The sequence below is a fragment of the Taudactylus pleione genome, unplaced genomic scaffold (genome assembly GCF_031769625.1).
Source record: "Taudactylus pleione unplaced genomic scaffold, aTauple2 ptg000021l, whole genome shotgun sequence".
Taxonomy (NCBI): Eukaryota; Metazoa; Chordata; class Amphibia; order Anura; family Myobatrachidae; genus Taudactylus; species Taudactylus pleione.
In genome coordinates, this window is record NW_028284423.1 from 9,584,389 (window position 1) to 9,604,613 (window position 20,225).

General features: G+C 42.9%; 1 protein-coding gene across 1 annotated transcript in view; it reads right to left on the minus strand.

Moving 5' to 3' along the window:
- Nucleotides 1-20,225, minus strand: part of HHIP (hedgehog interacting protein) — a 145,983-nt gene that overhangs the window by 17,300 nt on the left and 108,458 nt on the right. Inside the window, exons 9-11 of the mRNA XM_088448037.1 lie at nt 18,552-18,675; nt 10,822-10,952; nt 8,983-9,064 (exon numbers count right to left, since the gene is read on the minus strand). Coding sequence (XP_088304163.1) covers nt 8,983-9,064; nt 10,822-10,952; nt 18,552-18,675 — 337 coding nt within the window. The remainder of the gene's footprint in view (nt 1-8,982; nt 9,065-10,821; nt 10,953-18,551; nt 18,676-20,225) is intronic.

A 20,225-nucleotide genomic window follows, 5' to 3' on the forward strand; every position in this document is an offset into this window, starting at 1 on the left:
GTTAGATTTTAGGAAGGCTGATTTTGCAGAGATGGGGAGATGTGTAAGCAATTCATTGGCAGATTGGAGGAACTTGGAAGGAGTGCAGGAGTGGTGGGAAGAATTAAAAAGTGCAATAGAGAAAGCAACAGATCTTTGTATCAAAAGGGTTAGGAAAGGCACATGGAAAAGGAAGCCAGTATGGTTTACAAAAGAAGTATCAGCTAGTGTGCAAGCAAAAAACAAGGCATTTAGGAAATATAAGCAGACTCAGAATAATGAAGACAAAGAGGTGTATTTTGTCAGTATGAAGACCAAGAAGCTGATCAGATGTGCAAAGGCACAGGCTGAAGAGAAAAGGGCCAGTCAGTAAGTAAATGGGCAAAACTTTTTTTAAGTATATAAATGAAAGAAGAAAATGAAATGGTGGAATAATAAGAATGAAGACAGAAAGTGAGTCTTGTGGAGGGAGACAAGGCCATAGCAGATCATCTAAATGGTTATTTTTGCTCGGTATTCACTACAGAAGGAGAGGGAAAGGGGCCACAGTTAAGTTGCAAGGTTATACATGAGGTAGATACAAATATATTTACAGAGGAAAAGGTCCTGACAAAACTGAAAGTGGACAAATCAATGGGGCCAGATGAGATACATCCAAGGATACTTAAAGGGGTGCTGGTAACACCATTAACTTAATTATTCAACCAGTCTCTAGCTATAGGAGTAATTCCAGAGGACTGGGAAAAAGCAAATGTAATCCCACTGTACAAAAGTGGAAGCAAGGAAAAGGCAAGTAAGTACCGACCAGTGAACATTACATCAGTAGTAGGGAAAATAATGGAATCACTATTAAAAGAAACACTTGTGAACATCCCAAATCCAACAATTTACAGGATCCCAAACAGCATGGGGTTACTAGGGGGTGATCATGCCAAACCAATCTTATTGATTTTTTTTGAATGGGTGACTAAAGTAATAGATCAAGGGGGGGGGGGGGGGGGGGGCATAGCTGCAGCTTATCTAGACTTTAGTAAGGCTTTTGACACGGTCCCACATTGCAGACTGATAAATAAACTTGAAAGCTTGGGACTGGATTCTAAGATGGTTAAATGGATAAAAACTTGGTTGCAGAATAGGAAACAGAGAGTTGTAGTAAATGGAGTGCAGTCTCAGGAAGGAATTGTGACAATTGGTGTACCCCAAGGTTCTGTACTTGGACCAGTGCTTTTTATTATATTTGTTGGTGACATTGCAAGTGGTACTAATGAAAAAGTATGCCTTTTTGCAGATGACACAAAAATATGCAACAGGGTAGACACACCTGGAGGGGTAAGACAAATGATGGAGGATCTAGATAGACTAGAGGATGGTCAAGAACATGGCAACTACAGTTTAATGCTAAAAAAAGCAATATATGGACTTTGGTGTCAAGAACCAAAAAGCTAAATATAGTATTGAGTGTACTCTAATGGAAACTACAGAGGAGGAAAGGGATCTAGGAGTTACTATTTCAGGTGATTTAAAGGCAGGTAAGCATTGTAACAAAGCAATGAGAAGGCAAGTCAGACGCTTGGTTGCATAGGGAGAGGACTCAGTAGCAGAAAGAAAGAAGTGATAATGCCACTGTATAGGTCATTGGTACGGCCTCATCTAGAATACTGTGTTCAGTTCTGGAGGCCACATCTCCAGAAATATATAAATACATAAGAGACTGTACAAAGAAGGGCAACTAAAATGGTGCATGGTCTACATCACAAAACTTATCAGGAAAGACTAAGAGATCTCAATATGTATAGTCTGGAACAGAGAATTGAAAGGGGGGACATGATAGAAACTTTCAAATATATCATGGGTTTTAATAAGGTGCAGGAGGGAGACATTCTTCAAAAGAAGAGAATAGTACTAAAACACAAGGACATGTACTGAAACTGGAGGGAGTAGATTCAAAGGAAATTTGAGGAAAAATTACTTCACAGATAGGGTTGTAAATAAGTGGAATAACCTCCCATTAGAGGTGGTAGAGGCTAAGACAGTAGAACAATTTAAACATGCTTGGGATAGGCATAAGATTATCCTTACAAAGAACTGAGGATCACATAGGGTTGAGGTTACTAAAAGGTAAAAAAAGAGCAGACTAGATGGGCCAAGTGATTCTTACTTGCCGTCAAATTCTGTTTCTATGACATGTGTATAGACTATGCATTGTGTATATTTGAAGATACAGTTGACTTAGCAAGAAGACTTTTTGTACCACCCCGAAAATGGCAAGAAGTCTAAACTTGCTCATTATTTTAATGAATTCATAATTGTTACACTTGAAGTAAAGACATCACAATGGTTTCTTATCATTCTAAGATGGTCAAACAAGCAGACCTAGTCAATGAACGTTCAGCTGGGACAGTGGACCTTGCTTTCTACAGCTGTATCCTCATATACCAACTAGCCCAGCTTGGCATGCCATGGACCTTGCGACTTAGCCTTACCAAGCATCTTTCTTACTTAAAATGTCCATCTTATTTGCATTACTAAAAGGACAACAAGCGATAAAAACTAGATTTCAAGTGTACACTTACTATTGGGGCTTACGGTACTTGTACTTCTACACACACACACAAATAACACAAATAGAAAGCAAAGTGTGTGGTGTGCTTCTAAAATCACAGTCTACACTTGTAGCAGTGGCGTATTTATAATGGGTGCAGGGTGTGCGGGGCATACGGGCCCCTGGGTCCAGGGGGGGCCCGCACTGCACACACTGCATCCATATTATACTTACCTCTCGTGAGACCCACGTCGGCGCCAGTGTCTGCGCTGTAAAAAATGGCTGGAAAATGGCCACCGCGGCCAATTTTCCCATTGTTTGCGCATGCGCCAGTGACCATCGCATGCACTATAGACTCTGGGGACTCGCTCAGTGCGCTGCTGGCCGCCGGACAGAGAGGAGGGGTCCTGTGATGGAGACTGCACACGGGCCCCCTCCTCTCTAGAAACGCCCCTGACTTGTAGATATTACAAATGTTATCAGACAAAATCTAAATCTTTCTTAATATTTAATAGTAGGTTCAGGGTTTTACAAGTTGAGGTGAAATATGTTTTAAAATCAATTATAGACTGATAGAATAGTGGTGCAAAAAACTAATAGAAAATGTTCATTATTATTCCCGTCACCGCTGGACTAATAGCTCTATATAAAATTATGTTTACACATAGGCCCTCATTCAGAGGCGGTCGCTCGGGAGCAATCAGTAACACCCAAAGTCATCGAGAATATGCAAAATGAGTGCTCAGTCGCAACGCACATCGTAAGCGCGGAAACACCCACAACAATGAAAGCACACCTCCTATCTCTACGGCCTAATTCAGAGTCGGTCGCAGGCGGCAACCTACGTCAGCACGATTAACACCTGTTACAGTGTTAATTGCCTACAAACATCGGTTGAGGCAGAAACCATTGCCTGCACTCACAATGCTAAAGGTAGACCCTGGGCTACCTTTAGCACTACGAGCAGCAGTATCGTTATTGCAACGAGATGACGTGTGTGATGACTCACTCAGTAATATATGCACGCCCTTAAAACGCCCTTTTTGAGGTCAACCACGCCTGCGTCTGCACCACCACACCCCCGTTCACAAGCACCTTCCCCTGTAACCACCCACAAACAGCACGAAATGTCAATATCAGCTACGACCTCGTAGTGACTAACGAGCAAGAGGATTGCAGTCGGAAAGACAGGCTTGTGCACGCGCACTGCCATGTGCATGCATGCGCAGTTGAAAAAAACATCGCTCGCTACGACCAATCGCTCCGTGCGACCGCCTCTGAATGAGGTCCATAATCCCTTCAATTATGAATACATGTATTCCATTCAATTCGCTAAAGTCACCCATGTTGACAATACTACGGGGTCAATCCTATTAGCCGCGATGATCTCGCCGGTGCGAGTCATCGCGGCAATGGCCGCACTTTACGGCAGCCTGGATTTGCTGAACCTTGCACAAAAGGGCTGCGAGCAAAATTCTGCGAATTCGGGCTCAGAACGGGCTGCGAAGGGAGCGAGGTCTCGGCCCATTGCAGTCATTTTAACGCCGTTGCTACGGCAACTCGCACCCTTCGCACATAATAGGATTGACCCCTTTGTGCTTAAGATGTCATATTAATATTACCCATGTGATTTCCAGCATAAAATGAAAACATAATTTTCATTAACCAACAGTTTCATGGCCACATGAAGGCCCCATATACTAATGAGTTTTATCACCAAAACGAGTGATAAATGTCACTGTGTATGATAAATGGTGCTCCAGCCAATCAGCTCCCAACTGTCAACTGTTAGAAAAATTACAGTTGGGAGCTGATTGGCTGGAGCACCATTTATCATACAACTCGTTAGTAAATGAGGCCCGAAGCAGCTAATATCCCTTTAATCTAAAGCACTTGTACTTTATTTATACTGAAGTGATGACATCACAATTCATTGTTACAGCAGGTAATAAAGCCAAGATATGGTGCTCAATCCTCTTTGGTGACATCATGTGCTCTGCTTTATGCTGGTGGGTCTAAAACTCTGTCATAGTACATTTGCCTGTAGAGCAAGAGGGCAATGGAGGATCAGTAACGAGGATGGGAGGAATTGGGTGGGTTGTTTTTGCAGAGTAGACACTTTGGGGCCCAGGTACGTAGCTTGAATATTAAAATGAGATAGAAGGGATGGAGAGGGCGCATTTAAGGGACTTTTCTTGCGTTGCACAAGAATGCACAGCCATTTTCACTCTGTAAAACCATTAATTTTTGCACCCACTTAGAGCTGGTGGAGCTCTTGCCCTATACATATAGGGGCATATTCAACTTTAGCAAAGGTTTAGCGAAGAAAAAACATCACACCCCTCGTGCCCAATTTTGGATTACCACAGGTATGTGCACTCCCGATACCCGTGGTATCCAATTTTAAAAAAAGTGGTTGCGGGGTTTTCAGAGCTGAAAACCTCGCGCCGCATGAAAAAAAAAGAATAAAAATTCTACACTTACCTGCCCGGAGGTCTCCGTGGCTCCCGTTGGCCTCCCTCCATCTTCTCACTGGAGGTGCTCAGGAGGTGCGAGAATAAAAAGCTCCCGGCGCTCAAAAAAGGAAAAAAATCTGCACCTAATTGAATAGCAAAATCCTGCACCTGCAGGAAAACCTCACGGGTGTGGGATTATTGCTTTTCTCACCCCCAATTGAATATGCCCCATAATGGGTCAGATTGGACCTGATTCTGTGATCGGAGTAAAGCAAAAAAGAGCAAGTAACTGTGCACTGGCTGCTTTTGCATGTAGCCCAGAAATACTGGACAGCTTCATTTTTACACTGCAATTTAGATTTGAAATTGGACACACCCCTCCCAAATCTACATCTCTCTGCCCCACCTGCAGCGTAACATGGTTTCCCAAGGTGCATAGTAATACCGCTTTCACATCAGAATGCCGGGTTTCTGTTCACAGGTCCTTCCCATGAGTGGAGATCATCTCCAAGCACCAGCTCTTCCTATACAGTGAACGGGACCCATTCACACTGCATCATAAGGCCGGGTTGAACCTGTGATCATCCCTTCTCGTGACCCTTTCACAATGCACAGTAACCCGGGTTATTGCAGCAAGTGTGAAAGGGGTATTACATTCTATTTTTGCTTTACTCCAACTCAGAATCAGCCTTATTGTGCACAGTCCAATTGTACCTCAGGGTAGAACCACATTTCTAGGTGCACTTTGCCTAATGTTAAAGAAAACTTAAATCATGTAATTGTGGCAAATATAATAAAGGCAGTGCTGTCGTCTCCTCCGTTGAAATAAAGTGCACTGTGTATAAAGTGTACATATTACTTACATATACATTGTACTAATTAATGTGCTCTTCACTGAGCAGGAGTTCCCCACATGCCAGCTCTGCAGGACAGACTTAATTTCTGCCACTGACATCTCACTAACGAGTAATGAGTCTATGCTAAGTGGTATACTGCCATGAGCTGTAGTGTTTGGCCATGCTAAGTGATGAAGCAGAGGGGTGCAGTGCAATGTCCTGGTGCAGGTATAATATTTGGACCATAGAAAGTACAAAAAAATATCTAAAAGCCTCCTGATGTAAGGGGATTTATATTGAGAGTAAGTACATCTCTGCACTTGCTGCAGGTATGGGAGACTTATACAACTGCTCCTTCCTCACTTTCTACCCCATCTGTATCACCCCTGTCTGTCTGACGCTCCCCTTTAGAATGTAAGCTCTCACAAGCAGGGCCCTTTTCCCTCACATACTTCTCCTAACTTTACTTGTACAATCATATACTCCTAACTCCCCACAACATCACCTAACACTTGGTTGTTGACGTCCTGCTGCTTATTTGAGTGTTATAATCGTGGATGCAGCAGTGATTATAAACCATGTCCTTATCTTGCATTGTTTTGTGCTATTAATAACTGTTTTCTTGTTTTGCTCATTGGTAAGGCGCTGTGGAACCCTTGTGACGCCATAAAAATAAGGAATAATAATATCAGTATATCAGTAGTATTACCCTTCCAGAATTCAGATATCTTTGTTACAACTAGACTAATGAAATGAATCTGTCCAGTTAATCATTGTAATGCAAGAGGTTCATACATGCTTTTAATAATACTACCACAATGTCCCTGTAATACTAGTTTCTGATATTTTTTAAATTCATTAGATGAGTAACTTCATCTGAGAAGTTTGGAGTAATGTTTTGTGTCACATGGCTTCATCATTATGTATATAATGCTATTGCTATAAACTTTACAAGACATGAGAAAAAAACAATTTCCCAAACTGTATATAATACTTATATTACCATTTGTCAGAATTGCAATTTATTCATTAACACTATTGGGGCCGATAGGTTTAGCATTCTAGCAATCTGCTTTATCCAAATCCTCTCTGATATTCAATACAAAACATCCTTCTCACCCACACACTGAATAACTCCAGCAAGACTGCTACAATGGGGGGTCTGGCCTTTCAGGTATGACATTCTGGGACCACCCTACTAGTTGACTAAAATCCTAGAAAAGAGTCAAGGTCAGTTTAGATTTATTTTGTAATCAGATCCCAGCGGCTGACAGAATTAGCTTCAAGCACTAGCAGCATTCGGAGGCAAAGGCTAGCAACAAGCTTGCATTTATATACATTTTACAGTAAAAAGGTCAAAGTATGTCATGGTGACTTATTCAATATCAACTGTGTGGGACATTCCCCTCCCCGTCTTCTATTTAATTATTTTTTTCACAGGTTAACGCCTGACCCTGGTTTCCAAATAAATGTGAAGCCATTTCTTTCTGCTAACACTCCTGTAGAAGAATGCTATGAGGTTCATTTATTTCTAAACGTTTACTCTCGCTGTAAACACAGCCATTTTGGGAGCTGCTTGTCTGTTGGACATTATAAAGCCACACACACACAAAACTTATATATTTCGTTATACTAGTGTATAGTGATTTTTTTCGGAGTTGACGACAAAATTAAAGGTATGTAATTATTTCAGCTAATTAGATTTGTTTACTTACATTTATATTATGTGGACAATCCTTGAACCTTGCAAACTACAACAGTGTTAAGCACCTAGTTAATCTATTAATTTACATTTCATTGTTTTTATCATATTCATGCGCCTTGCCATGTTTGTAATACAATCTAAGTTTATGTGCTCAGACTGAGAGTATATTGGGGTTGGAAAAATTGTGTCTAATTTACATTTATTGAATTCAATCTTAAAACACTGAAAATAATCACAAGAACTGGCTGACAAGCTTGCAATGCACAGTACCCTGTTTTTTTTCAATGAGGATAGTTTGAGATTTAAGCAGGGTATACACTATGCGATATGTCGCTTGTACAGCCGACGAATGACATATCGCTAAGTGCATCTGTCCGTGTGGATAGATGATATGTCTGTAAATGATGCTGTTTACAGACATAACAGGTCAGCCCTGCAACACACCTGCCTGTCTGCAAGGGCAACCTGCCGACCCTCGTACACTGGCCACAGGAACCAACAACACTAATTCACAACTGGGTGTACAATTTTAAATACTTACCCAGTTGTGAAGTCTGGCCAGACAGATCAAGCGGCCGATTGGTAATTGTGTATAGCTTACCAAATCGGTTGGTCAGTGAGGTGTGTAACCATCTAAAGATTGAGTAAGACAGGTTTTAGAGGAATCGGTGAATCACTGAATGAATCATTTGGATTACTGTATATCCTAATTATAATAGGTATGTGGAAGGTAATCTTAGAATGAAAGTACACCGAATGTGTAAGCACTCGTGTAACATTATAATATACTCATATGATACAAACACTTTTTTTTTATTGTCAGATTTGCTACTTATAAATTGGATAATGCACTCATACTGTAATCTATATACATATTAGAATTTACAAAGATGTTCTATGACCATACAAGAGAACAGGGTTTTACACGTTTCCTTTTATTTGATTCAATATTAGCTTTAAACACTGAAAACTGTTTCATGCGTGTCTTGGAACGATGGCCATTCATGGCAAGGCAAGCATCATAATCACATAAACTGGCTGACAAGCTTGCAATGTACAGTACCCTGTTTTCTTAAAGGGTTAGTTTGAGATTAAAAATGAGTAAGACTGTATTAGAGGTAATGGGGAAGTCACAGAAATCAAGGGGCACTTTTTTAATATCTGTAACAATTTACAGTAGGGGGTGCGGTGTATATTATAACAGACAAGTTTTTATTATGAATACTGAAGTGATGAAATCAGAACTAACCAATAATATTTGATGATATCATAACTCACTATAAAATGGGGCATCATTCTTTTTTCAACAGAATATATTGACATTTGAATATTATTAATTAGTTGTTGTAACATTATCAGTGTGAAAAGGCATAGAAAAATATGTTTCATACTTAGTTTGTTTTATATGCCCAGACAATATAACTAAACCTCTATACACATTTTGAACAGAAACAAAATCTTTACCTTTTAGGGTCAATAATCTTGTAGAGTTTTCCGCTGTGCGTCTGAGTCATGCTTTTACTGCTTGACAGTATATAGACTTCACCTGTTAGAAATGCCAATATAGCACATTATTTTATGACATGCCGGAGGCATTTGTCAGACCTCATGTTTAACATAGTTTGGGCTTGGTCATGGCATAGTAATAAGCTCACTAGCTCCCAGGGATATTTAGTTAGTGCAATGTAGAAGACTTTCTCAATTCTGTTCATGTGATATTTCCAGTCATTTACATCAGCCAATCACATTGCAACAGTATACTGCCCGCTTTATCCTCTTGCACATGTGACTGTGATTACATATGTGGACACCTAGAACATCTTGATTTTGCAGTCTGATATGAAATTATGGCATCTTGGAAAGTACTGTCTATATGCTCATGGTGCATGTCAAATCTAAGTAGTGTTCCTATATCCGATTCCCTTGTAAATACAGCTGAGTAATGTCCCTTATTTACTCATATGTCCCTCATATTGTGATTAAATAACTCAGGAAACTAAGTGACCAATCTTGTTGTTCTGCCTTATCATTTTGGTTAGTCATTTTAGCTGTTCCAGTACATTAGTTTACCATGTGCACATCAACACATCAAGTGACTTGATTACATTCAATAGAAAAGTTTACATCACTTCCGATGAGGCAACAAATGCCAACCTGTTTGCAGGAAAATTCTGTGCTCTCACACGTGATGGATGCACTTCCAAGTTTGCCCAGTCAGCTCCCTATTATTAATTTTACTTTGCATGTTAATGACTTAGGACTGCCAAACACCCCCAAGGTCTATTCTAGAGAAAGAAAGCAGCTTTCACTGGCACAAAGCTGAAACAATAGGTTAACAAATATCGCCCGCTGCACTCAGCTACGCTTGCCTGTCATAAATTATTTCTACTATTAATGTCTCCACCTGATCGTGAACCTTTGTAACAGCTTAACCTTCAGGGATAACAAAAATTCGTTTTAAATTTCATATCAGTTAAGTATTCAAATGTTTTACATATTACACTCTCTCTATTTACTTTTAATTTAATTAATCCAATCAATTCCATGTCATTTTTTATTGTACCTATTGACTGCACTTAGGTTAATTAGAAATTACTGCTTCACAGCACTTAGGTCTTGGGATCAATTCCCACCAATGTCATATATGTGTGGAGTTTGTATGTTATCCCACTGTTTGCAGCATAGAGCAGCTGACCGGGGTAACAGTGCAGGAGCCGGGAGACCAGCTGACCGGAGCCTCAGAGGGATCACCTCATCGGAGCACCGAGGTATGTGTAAGTGAATGGGGGGGCTGCCGCGGAGGGGTCGCTGGGGGGGGTGCGATTACTGGGGGGGGGGGGGGGGGAGTTTGAGTGAGAAGACTACGGAGGACATTCGCAGGGACGGAGATTTATCGCAAACTCTGTCCCTGAAAAGGTTTTTTGATAAATTCCTGTGATATTTCCTAAATTCGTAATGCGAATTTAGGTGAAAATATCACACTGCAACCGCATTTGAACTGTGGATAGTAAATAGGGCCCTTAGTCATTTTATAAACATTCTGTAGAGTTCCATCCTTCTTGTATGGGTGTCTAGTTTGTTATGTGTATTTTTATATTTTACATTTAAGGAAAGTGTCTGAAAGCTATTCTGACTTAATGTTATGTGGTATATATACTATTTATGCTGCAGCTGTCTTTTTCTTTTACCTACTCTATGTCTATTTAATGAAAAACAAAGTAAAACATATTGTGGGGAATTGCAATTGATCTATGTAAAGTCTTGTTTATAGTACGGTTTGGTGATTTTCTCTGTGCATTGTACCTAGTTCATCTTCTCCAAATCCCAGTACATGGCCTGTGAAGGGTCCTCTGCAGGAAGCTCCGCTGCCAAGACAGAACAGCTTCTCCTGCCACTGTTTAGTGATGGCGTTTTGATGGAGCGTTACAAAGTTCCTGAAATGAGAGAATCATCACTTGTACATAAATACAAACAACAATGAAATATCAGAGATTTAATGCAGGTATAATTTCACTTTAAGACATTTCCTATCTTCAGACACCCTGGGCTATATTTACTAAGCAGGCGGCTTTTGGGGAAGAAGATTTAAAGCGGCACTTTCAGTGAAATGCACTCTGGGCTTTATAGTGAATGTGAATGCTGCTTTCAATTTTCAGCTCCAAGCTGACGTTTCATAAATATAGCGCCTTTACTTTGTTAATTGGTACATGTCTTTGTGAAATTTCCATAAATGCTTTAAAGTAATATTATATTATTAGACATTGTTGTTTATTCTCATTGCTACATGGCAAACTGCTCTCAGTATTGAATACAATCATATCCAGAGAGTAGCTTTGTGTAATGTCTAATGCAATAGCTATAAACTCTACCTAATGAATGACATAAAGGTATGGATGAAAAGGAGGGTTGAAAGCCAGAACAATGAAGCATGCGACAGATATATATCATAACTCTGTTCTGTTCACTTACTGTAGGTATCAGCCTGGAGAGGAGCCAGAGAGCCGACCAGGGAGTATATTTACTATGGTTCGATTTGAGATTCATTTTTATGAATCTCTGAAATCTCCTGAGATTGATTTGAACTCAAACAGCAAAATGCCTTAGCAAATCTCAAATTTACTAATAAAGGATTTTGCTTTGCGATTTTTAACTCGATTTCGATCTTGTTTCAGTTTAAGGGCCATATTCAATTAGTTTCGCAACCGCGATACTTTTTCGCATGCTGGCCTTTTCGCCTACATCGTGTGTTTTGCATGCGGAAAAGTATCGGGTGCGCTCCCGGTATTTGCCGTATTCAATTAGAAAGGACGCGGAAACGGCACTTGGCGAAACAAACAGGCGAAAAGTCCTGTCAAAAATGGTGAACTCAGCCTGAAACCCCCCAAAAGATGCACTAACATTGGGGATCACTATAGATGCCCCCGATTAGCCCTAATGAAAGTATTTGGGGTACTTAAGTTGTGACAATTGCTGCCAATTAGCGCATTAACACAAGTGGTGAAGAAGAGCATTAAGCAGTATTTTTTTGTTAGAAAATAACTACTCCCAGAAAATTTGGGGTACTTGAAAATGGGTGCTAGCATATTTTTAAGTTGCTAAAGTTAAGTTTTAAATCACATAAAAAATCCACCTGCCGCAAGCACCTGCAATAAAAAAAACACCTGCCCCATACTTGGGGACTCCCCAGAAGTCTATTTCACTAGATTTAAAGTTTTTCCTCCAACTTTGAACTTTTTCACCCCCAAAATGAAAGTACCTTTTGGGGTGTTCTAAAGTCTTTTTTTTTTTATAATTTTTTTACATAGTTTATCTTTGGGGGACTGTCCCAAGGGTGCAGGGTGGTTTCCCGACAGTTAGCACCCCAAAACTGCAATTCTGCACTTTGTTCCGACTGCTATTCATAGGCAAAACTTTTCCACCGATTACATTGCATTGACTTTTCGCGTTGGAATTGAATACGGGGGACAAGTTTTCGCCTGGGGAAATGACATCATCCGAGATACTTTTCCGCGGATTCAGACTTTTCACCTCTAATTGAATACGGCCCGAAGAAGGGATTTGCTGTTCAATTTTTCATGTTCATGTCCAAATCGAACAGTAAATCCCACTCTAAAATGAACTGCAAATCCCCAAATGAATAGAAGAGCTTCTTGCTTTCATTTTCAGCATGAGCAGTTTGATTTCACACAGATACATACATACATCAGTGAGATTCATGCATGTATCTTACTGTATCAAGCTTGTAAAGAGTTACTGTTAAAAGAAAAATGATGTGGGGCACCCCCCTAAATAGACAACCAGCCCCAGACTTTTCATAGCCAGTCCTGGTTGTGTAAGTACAGGGAAAAAATTGAGTAGTTGCGCACTGGGCTCTGATCCGGTCCTGGCTCTGGAATTACAGGGGGAAAAAAGCGTAGGGTTCTCCTGTAATTTCCACAACCAGCACCGGACCCTTTCTAGTGAGGAGCTGATGCCACAGAATAAACTTTTGTAACCCTGCGACTCTCCATTGGCTTCAATGGAGGGAGCCGTTCATTGGCTAAGAGAGGCGGGGGCTGACCTCTCTCAGCCAATGAATGCTCAGTTACGGCTCTACAAAGGCAGAAGCCACGTCTGAGCTCTTCATTCAGGAGGTAACAACCATCGTGGTTTTTGCCTATTGTGTGGATCACGTTACTCGTTTTTATTATTTTGCCAAGACTGTGGATGCCTACAGGATGAAGTGGACCAGTCCAGGTAATGTAGGTGAGTATGTGTGAGTATGTATTAAAACTTTACTATCACGGTGTGTGTGTATTGTGTTTTTTTGAACATTTCTTTACAAGTGAACTACAGGTACAGCGGGCCCTTAATGCCCCGCATGCTGGTACTTGTGGTTCTCCAAGTACCAGCACGCAGGGGAGACTTGCAGGGACCTGTAGTTCTACTGTAAAGACAATGTTTACACTTATCTTTTTATTATACTACACTTACACTATCAACCCATCACCCACCGCCCAGGGGTGGCCAGGATAGCCCCAGGCTATCAGCCTAGACCAGGGGTACCCTGGAGAGGGAGACCCCTGGCCTGGGCTGACTAGTGGTCAGGGCTGATACTTCGGCTGGGGGGCCTGGTGAAAGGGCTTCCCTGGCTGTGGCATCAGCCTCCCGCTAGAAAGGGTCCGGTGCTGGTTGTGGAAATTACAGGGGAACCCTATGCTTTTTTTCCTGTAATTCCAGAACCAGGACCAGATCAAAGCCCAGTGCTGGTTGTGCTAAGTACAGGGGGAACCCTACGCAATTTTTTCCCTGTACTTACATAGCTAAGACTGGCTATGAAAATTTAGGGGGGGGGGACCCCACGTCATATTTTTTTAACATTAACTCTTTCCAAGTTTGTTACAGTAAGATCCATGTATACATTTCACTGATGTATGCATGTGTTGGTGTCAAATCGAACTGCTCATGCTGAAAACTAATGCATGAAGTTCATCTATTCATTTGGGGATTTGCAGTTAGAGTTTGAGTTAGTTTTTCATTCGATTTACAAATCGAATGTTAATAAATGAAGGGATCCTATTGTCCTCAATGTGAAAACATCGATGTTTTTCAGAAATTCGATTTCATTTCATATTCCTTTTTCTGTTCGATTTGACATTCGATTTTGCCTTTAGTAAATCCTTTCATAAAAAATCGAACCAAAATCGAATGCAAAATCGAACTTTAGTAAATTTACCCCCAGACATTGCCCTCAGCTTTCTGGTCTCACCCTCACTACATGCCATCATATGTGTGGGGAAAGGGGGGTGGCAGATGCAACCCAGTGTGCATTAGAGCCCTGCTACGGCACTGATTTTATAATACATAATAAATGTTATGTAACTAAATATATGACGTTTGTCAAATTTAGTGGCTTACTCTTCTTCATATGAGTTATTACATTATTCTGCACATAATACAAAAACATTTTTAAACACTTACAGTAGAGTTGTGGCAGTCTTATTTTACAAAGGGAACAAGGAATTCTACAGATTTTCACAAATATTCATGGTGTTCAGGGTAACTAGAATATCTTATATGCATATTATGTGGTAAATATTTCACATACACCAAGAGATTCTCCTGATGTGTATAGCTCAATCATTTTCTCATTCGTTTTTCCAGCTCTGCTATGAAACATAGGGCCTGATGTGCAGTGTGACTATCCTGAAAATGTCATTTAGCACCCACCTACTCTGTTTGGCGGGGACATCTGGCCTCCTGCCGCGTGGCACTACCCAGTTGTGACCTATCTTCTTTCCCTCAGAGAAGCCCTGCTCAAGTATTTTTCTCTGCTGCCAAATGTGCTCTGCGATGTGTGCCATAAGTGTACCCTCTAGTGGCGTACCTGTTTCATCTTCAGGGATTTGTAGTGCCAGTCAGCACCAGACTGCTGGCGTCACTTTTGCATGAGATTCAGAACTGGTTTGCCTATTTTAACCCCACCCTGGCTGCTGAAAGCTGCCAGAGTATTAGGTTTATATCCCTAGCTCCAGCACTCTGTGGGAGATGTATCAAGCTTTGGAGAGAGATAAAGGGGAAAGAAAAAGTACCAACCACTCGTCATTAATTCCAAACGGTGGCAGTTTGAAGCTGATTGGTTGGCACTTTATCTCTCTCCATTTTCATTCTCTCCAAGGCTTGACACATTTCCTCTATATCTGTTTAGGATTGTCTGCTTGTGCACCATTTCTATACCTGCTGTTCTGACTTTGCACTTGAGCTTATTACCGTGACCATCTTGTTGTATTACCACTGAACATGAGCCTGTGCGCCTGACCTGTTGGCTATGTTTGACCATTCTAAGATCAGGATATTATACTGTGATATTGGTTCATATGTCACAGCTAGTCATGTAAATATGGGCAGAGAGAGGGCAGCGTCCTGCAGGCTCCCATTAGTGAAGACCAGGTGGTTCCAGTGGCATAAGTTCATCCTAGACTCCCGGAGGCAAGTTATAATTTGTTGCCCCCCGTCACAGACTTTAACACTGTAATGTAGCATTTCGCAAGCAGATACACTCGCAGTTGTACACAGAATATAGGCATGCCATGGAGGAGTGAGACAGAGAGTTGTGGGTGAGGGGGCGCTGGACCTGTCACACTAACAAAAGTAGCTGACGAGCAGCAGCAACACCAATGAGTAGATAGACGGAGGTGGCAGCTGATGGTGTGATATGGAGCTCTCCACCAGTGTATAGTGGCTTCTCAGGTGCCGGGAAGAGGTACCATGTATTGGGTACATAGTTACAACCCTAAGTGGGGTGAATATATTGTGGGCAATGGAGGGGGTGCCCTTTCAGTGCTGGAGCCCGGCAGCAGGCACCTCCGTTGTCTCCCATAGTTCAGCCCCTGGGTGGTTCATTGGATACTCACTGTGCCTCAACACTGCCGGCCCTAACTTTTATTGATTAAAACTCCAGGTATCTGTAATTGCAACAGCAAAATGTCACCAATCAAAACCATTTATGTGCAACTCTAAATGAGGCTCATAGACTTGTATATTACATAAAAATCATTAACTATATTATGCTGCATGCATTCTGGGACATTATGTGATTAAAAAGCTAATTTAATGCATGATATTTAATGAAAATAGTATTACATCTACTCCTAGAGTCTCAGTAAAAAATACACAACAGAGAAGGAGGTCTATGTGTTTTCTACCTGTTTCATGCAATCAATACTCCAGAAAATGCCATGGTGTATAGCAGTGCCGTGTCTAGTTGTCCCGTCGCTAGGTGCAGGACACACCCCCTCCGTGTGATGTCACACTGAGGGGAGGGGCTACAAATGCCTGGACTTGCAGCAATGCCCGAAGCATCCCCAGGATGCTCCTGGGGGCTGTGATGGCAGCGGTGCGCACATCCTAAGGACGCTCCAGGCGCCACTCCTGCAGAGATTCTGGCTGCAGAGAGCCTTTCCAGGCACCCTGCTAGCCAGTTGCAGAGGCTGTGGGTTTGTGGCGGTGCCGCTCACAGAGCTCTGCACTCTGTGTGGTGGCACCGCTTGCACACTCCTAGTTACGGACGGTCCTGGTGTATAGGGTGTACTGCAAATGTCAGGTTCACAATTCCTACTGTAAGACTTATACATTCACAATAGACAACATAGCTAAACCAATACATACACTCTAGACAAGGAATAATGCATGCGTTTGTTGGATTGCTTATCATCCCCTTTGAATACTGTTATAAACGGGTGACTGGCACAGTCATACCAGCAAAAAACTCTACCTTTACTGACATTCATGAGTTCTGATTTGAAGCATTTTCAGAATAAGTCATGTGACACAGGGCCGGATTAAGGGCCATTTGGGCCTAGGGCTAAAATAATTTATTCAAGGACCTACAGTATACAGAGAAGGGCAGAAGCTGTGGCCAGTGCTGTGTCCAAAAAGCAGTTGTCCCCGTGGTTAGTATCGCATTTACTTCTGTAGCTGCGTTACTTACCTGATCCCCGTCGTCCCGGCTATGCATGTGTGACTTCAGGTCACTCATGCGCAAAGCCGCCGGGGAGGTAGTGAGGAGGCGGCGGAGGGATCCGGATCCCTCTTCACATCCCCAGAACTCCTTCCCATAGGAAGGCGCGGGGATCTGAGAACAAACGCTGTCTGAAGATGGAGCTTGTTCTCGGCAGCACACTCCAAAAACTTTCAGTTTTCGGAGTTTGCTGAATACCGAGGAGGACCCCTAATGATGAATAGCCCGGTAACCTAAATATGCGTTTCCACATGGTTACTGGGCCATTTATCGTTTGATGAATAGGCCCCTTCGACTTATGGCTGACTGTGTAGCCAGCTGGGTGGATTTCATCATCATGCTGCCATAATGATAGGCCTATGTTTATGTGGAGGCCTGGAACTGTAGTGCACCTGCCCCATTGTTTATCTGGCCCTGATGTGACACAATATGACAGTAAATCAAGAAATGGACATGAAATGTATTAATGGAAAGTACACTAAAATAATAAAAATAATAAAGTTGTTTATTGAACAATGCTCTTATGTATAACAATAGCTTTGCATTTTAAACAGAGCAGTACAAACTGTATCTATTTTGCATCTGCCTCTTTCCTGATGTACTGGATACTAGGCCTGATTCAGCAAGGAACTCTATTCTGCTTATACCCACGCACCGCAGTTGCTAATATCAGAGGTGATATGTAAATGCTTGCATTCACATTGCGATCGCAGCCTGACATAAGGACGCCCACTTCCCCTTACTCACATCCGTATACTAGCGAAACAATCGGTAACATCGAGTAACATCGGACCCATATGTACACTTGCACAAGCCCTGACCTTACTCAGAAATTGCTAACATCCACGCACGCTACCAGTGCTTTGGCTGCTTATAGCCACGCAGTGGATAATTTTATGCACGCCCCTACAATGGTGTTGAAATGCACTGGCATGCCAGCGTTTGCCCGACCACATCCCGGAACAGCCAAAAAATGCCACTTGCTGTCAATCACTCTGCTCTTGGTCTGCGCAGCCTCTGCAAACACAGTTCCCATCGCAATTGCTAGTTCGCGCACGCACACTGCGATGCATACGCATGCACAGTGCAAATTAATCGACCAATTGCGCGTGTATTAGCAACTGCGTCCCTTGCTGAATCAGGCCCACTGTCTTGTTGTTCACCAAAATGCTACGGTATATAAATACTCCAAGTCCACATAGGCATATTTAAAATAGGTGTTGGGTGTGCGATACACACGTACCACTGTGCTGCACACCCTGTACCATGTGCCAGCTAGTGGGTTCGTCCTTCTCTGTGGCGCCATCTTCCCAGTGACATCTTGAAGAAGCTAGCTCTGCCAGAGCCTTTTCTCATTTGTGAGCCTGATCCATCTTCCAGAATATCACTAGGAAGATGGTGCCACAGAGGAGGAGGGACTTCTTTGTTGGCACACGGTAAGTATGGGTGGGACTGGAGGGAGCCCGATGCACACAGGACCCCTTTGGCGTTAATATGCCCCTGCAAGTCCAAATACATAAAGATTATAACATACCCATAGCGGTCTCCAAATACGTAGCTTCCATACAGCCGTTCTGATTGACAACCTCTGTATATAAAACCACCAACTGTTTGCCCACTGCTCAATGGCTTGAATTCTAAAAGTGGGAGCTCATTCTCTGAAAAAGAAAAGGAACTGTTGTAGCATTAGGCCAAAACAGTACAAAGGGAATTTGCTGTTATCATCATCATTTGTATGGAGTCACAAATTCTGCAGAGCTGGACAGCCAGCATACAAATACGTGGGTACAAATTCGACATCACAACAAGGCATGTGGTACAAATGCCATTAAGAGTTGCACAGGCTACAGTATAATGACATGTAGCACAGAACAAACACAAATTTTGTATGTATAAGGTGAATGTAGCTAAATAACACTACTTAAATAAAACTGCAACAAATAACATATTAGGTAGAAATCAGGTAGACAGAGAAGGGGCAGAGAGGAGACAGAAACAGGTACCTGCTTGCCAGAGCTCACAGCCTAAAGTGACTGAGAAAGTGGAGACAGTAGCAGCAATGGGACACAAATGGACATGGCCGATTAGGGTAGGGTAGGCGAAAGTGAAAAAGTCGGTTTTATAGGAGCGCTTGAAAGATTTTAGGTCTGGGAGAGTCTAGTCAGATGAGGCAGCGAGTTCCAGGGCCGCCATCAGGGGGGGGGGGGACTGCCAGGACTAGTGTCCCGGGCCCGGACACCTGGCAGAAAGGGGGGGGGGGGCCGCTCCACCCAACTGTCGTTTCTAGCATTTTTTTTTTAACGGAGAGCAGCAGCTTCAGTCGAGCCGGCGGGCACTAGGACCCGCCGCGGCTCCAACAGCCCGGGAACACGTGCAGGCACGTCAGTGTTCGGGGGCCGGGACTCAGCAGAGGAGACAGCACACAGCAGCAGACGGTAAGTTTAAAAGTGCTGTGCTGAAGCGCTTGTGAAAGCGGAGGAGAGGAGGGCTGGCTGGACACACACAGAGGAGGGGGGCTGGCTGGACACACACAGAGGAGGGGGGCTGGCTGGACACATAAGGGGACCTGGCTGGACACATAAGGGGGTCCTGGCTGGACAGATAAGGGACCTGGCTGGACAGATAAGGGGGGTCCTGGCTGGACAGATAAGGGGGGTTCTGGCTGGACAGATAAGGGGGGTTCTGGCTGGACAGATAAGGGGGCTGGCTGGAAAGATAAGGGGGGTCCTGGCTGGACAGATAAGAGGGGTCCTGGCTTGACAGATAAGGGGGGTCCTAGCTGGACAGATAAGGGGGTTGGCTGGACACATAAGGGGGCTGGCTGGACACATAAGGGGGGTCCTGGCTGAACAGATAAGGGGGCTGGCTGGACAGATAAGGGGGGTCCTGGCTGGACAGATAAGGGGGCTGGCTGGACAGATAAGGGGGCTGGCTGGACACATAAGGGGGGTCCTGGCTTGACAGATAAGGGGGGTCCTGGCTGGACATATAAGGGGGCTGGCTGGACACATAAGGGGGGTCCTGGCTGGACACATAAAGGGGGGGTCCTGGCTGGACACATAAGGGGGCTGGCTGGACACATAAGGGGACCTGGCTGGACAGATAAGGGGGGTCCTGGCTGGATAGATAAGGGGGGTCCTGGCTGGACAGATAAGGGGGCTGGCTGGACACATAAGGGGGCTGGCTGTATTTACATAAGAGGGGTATG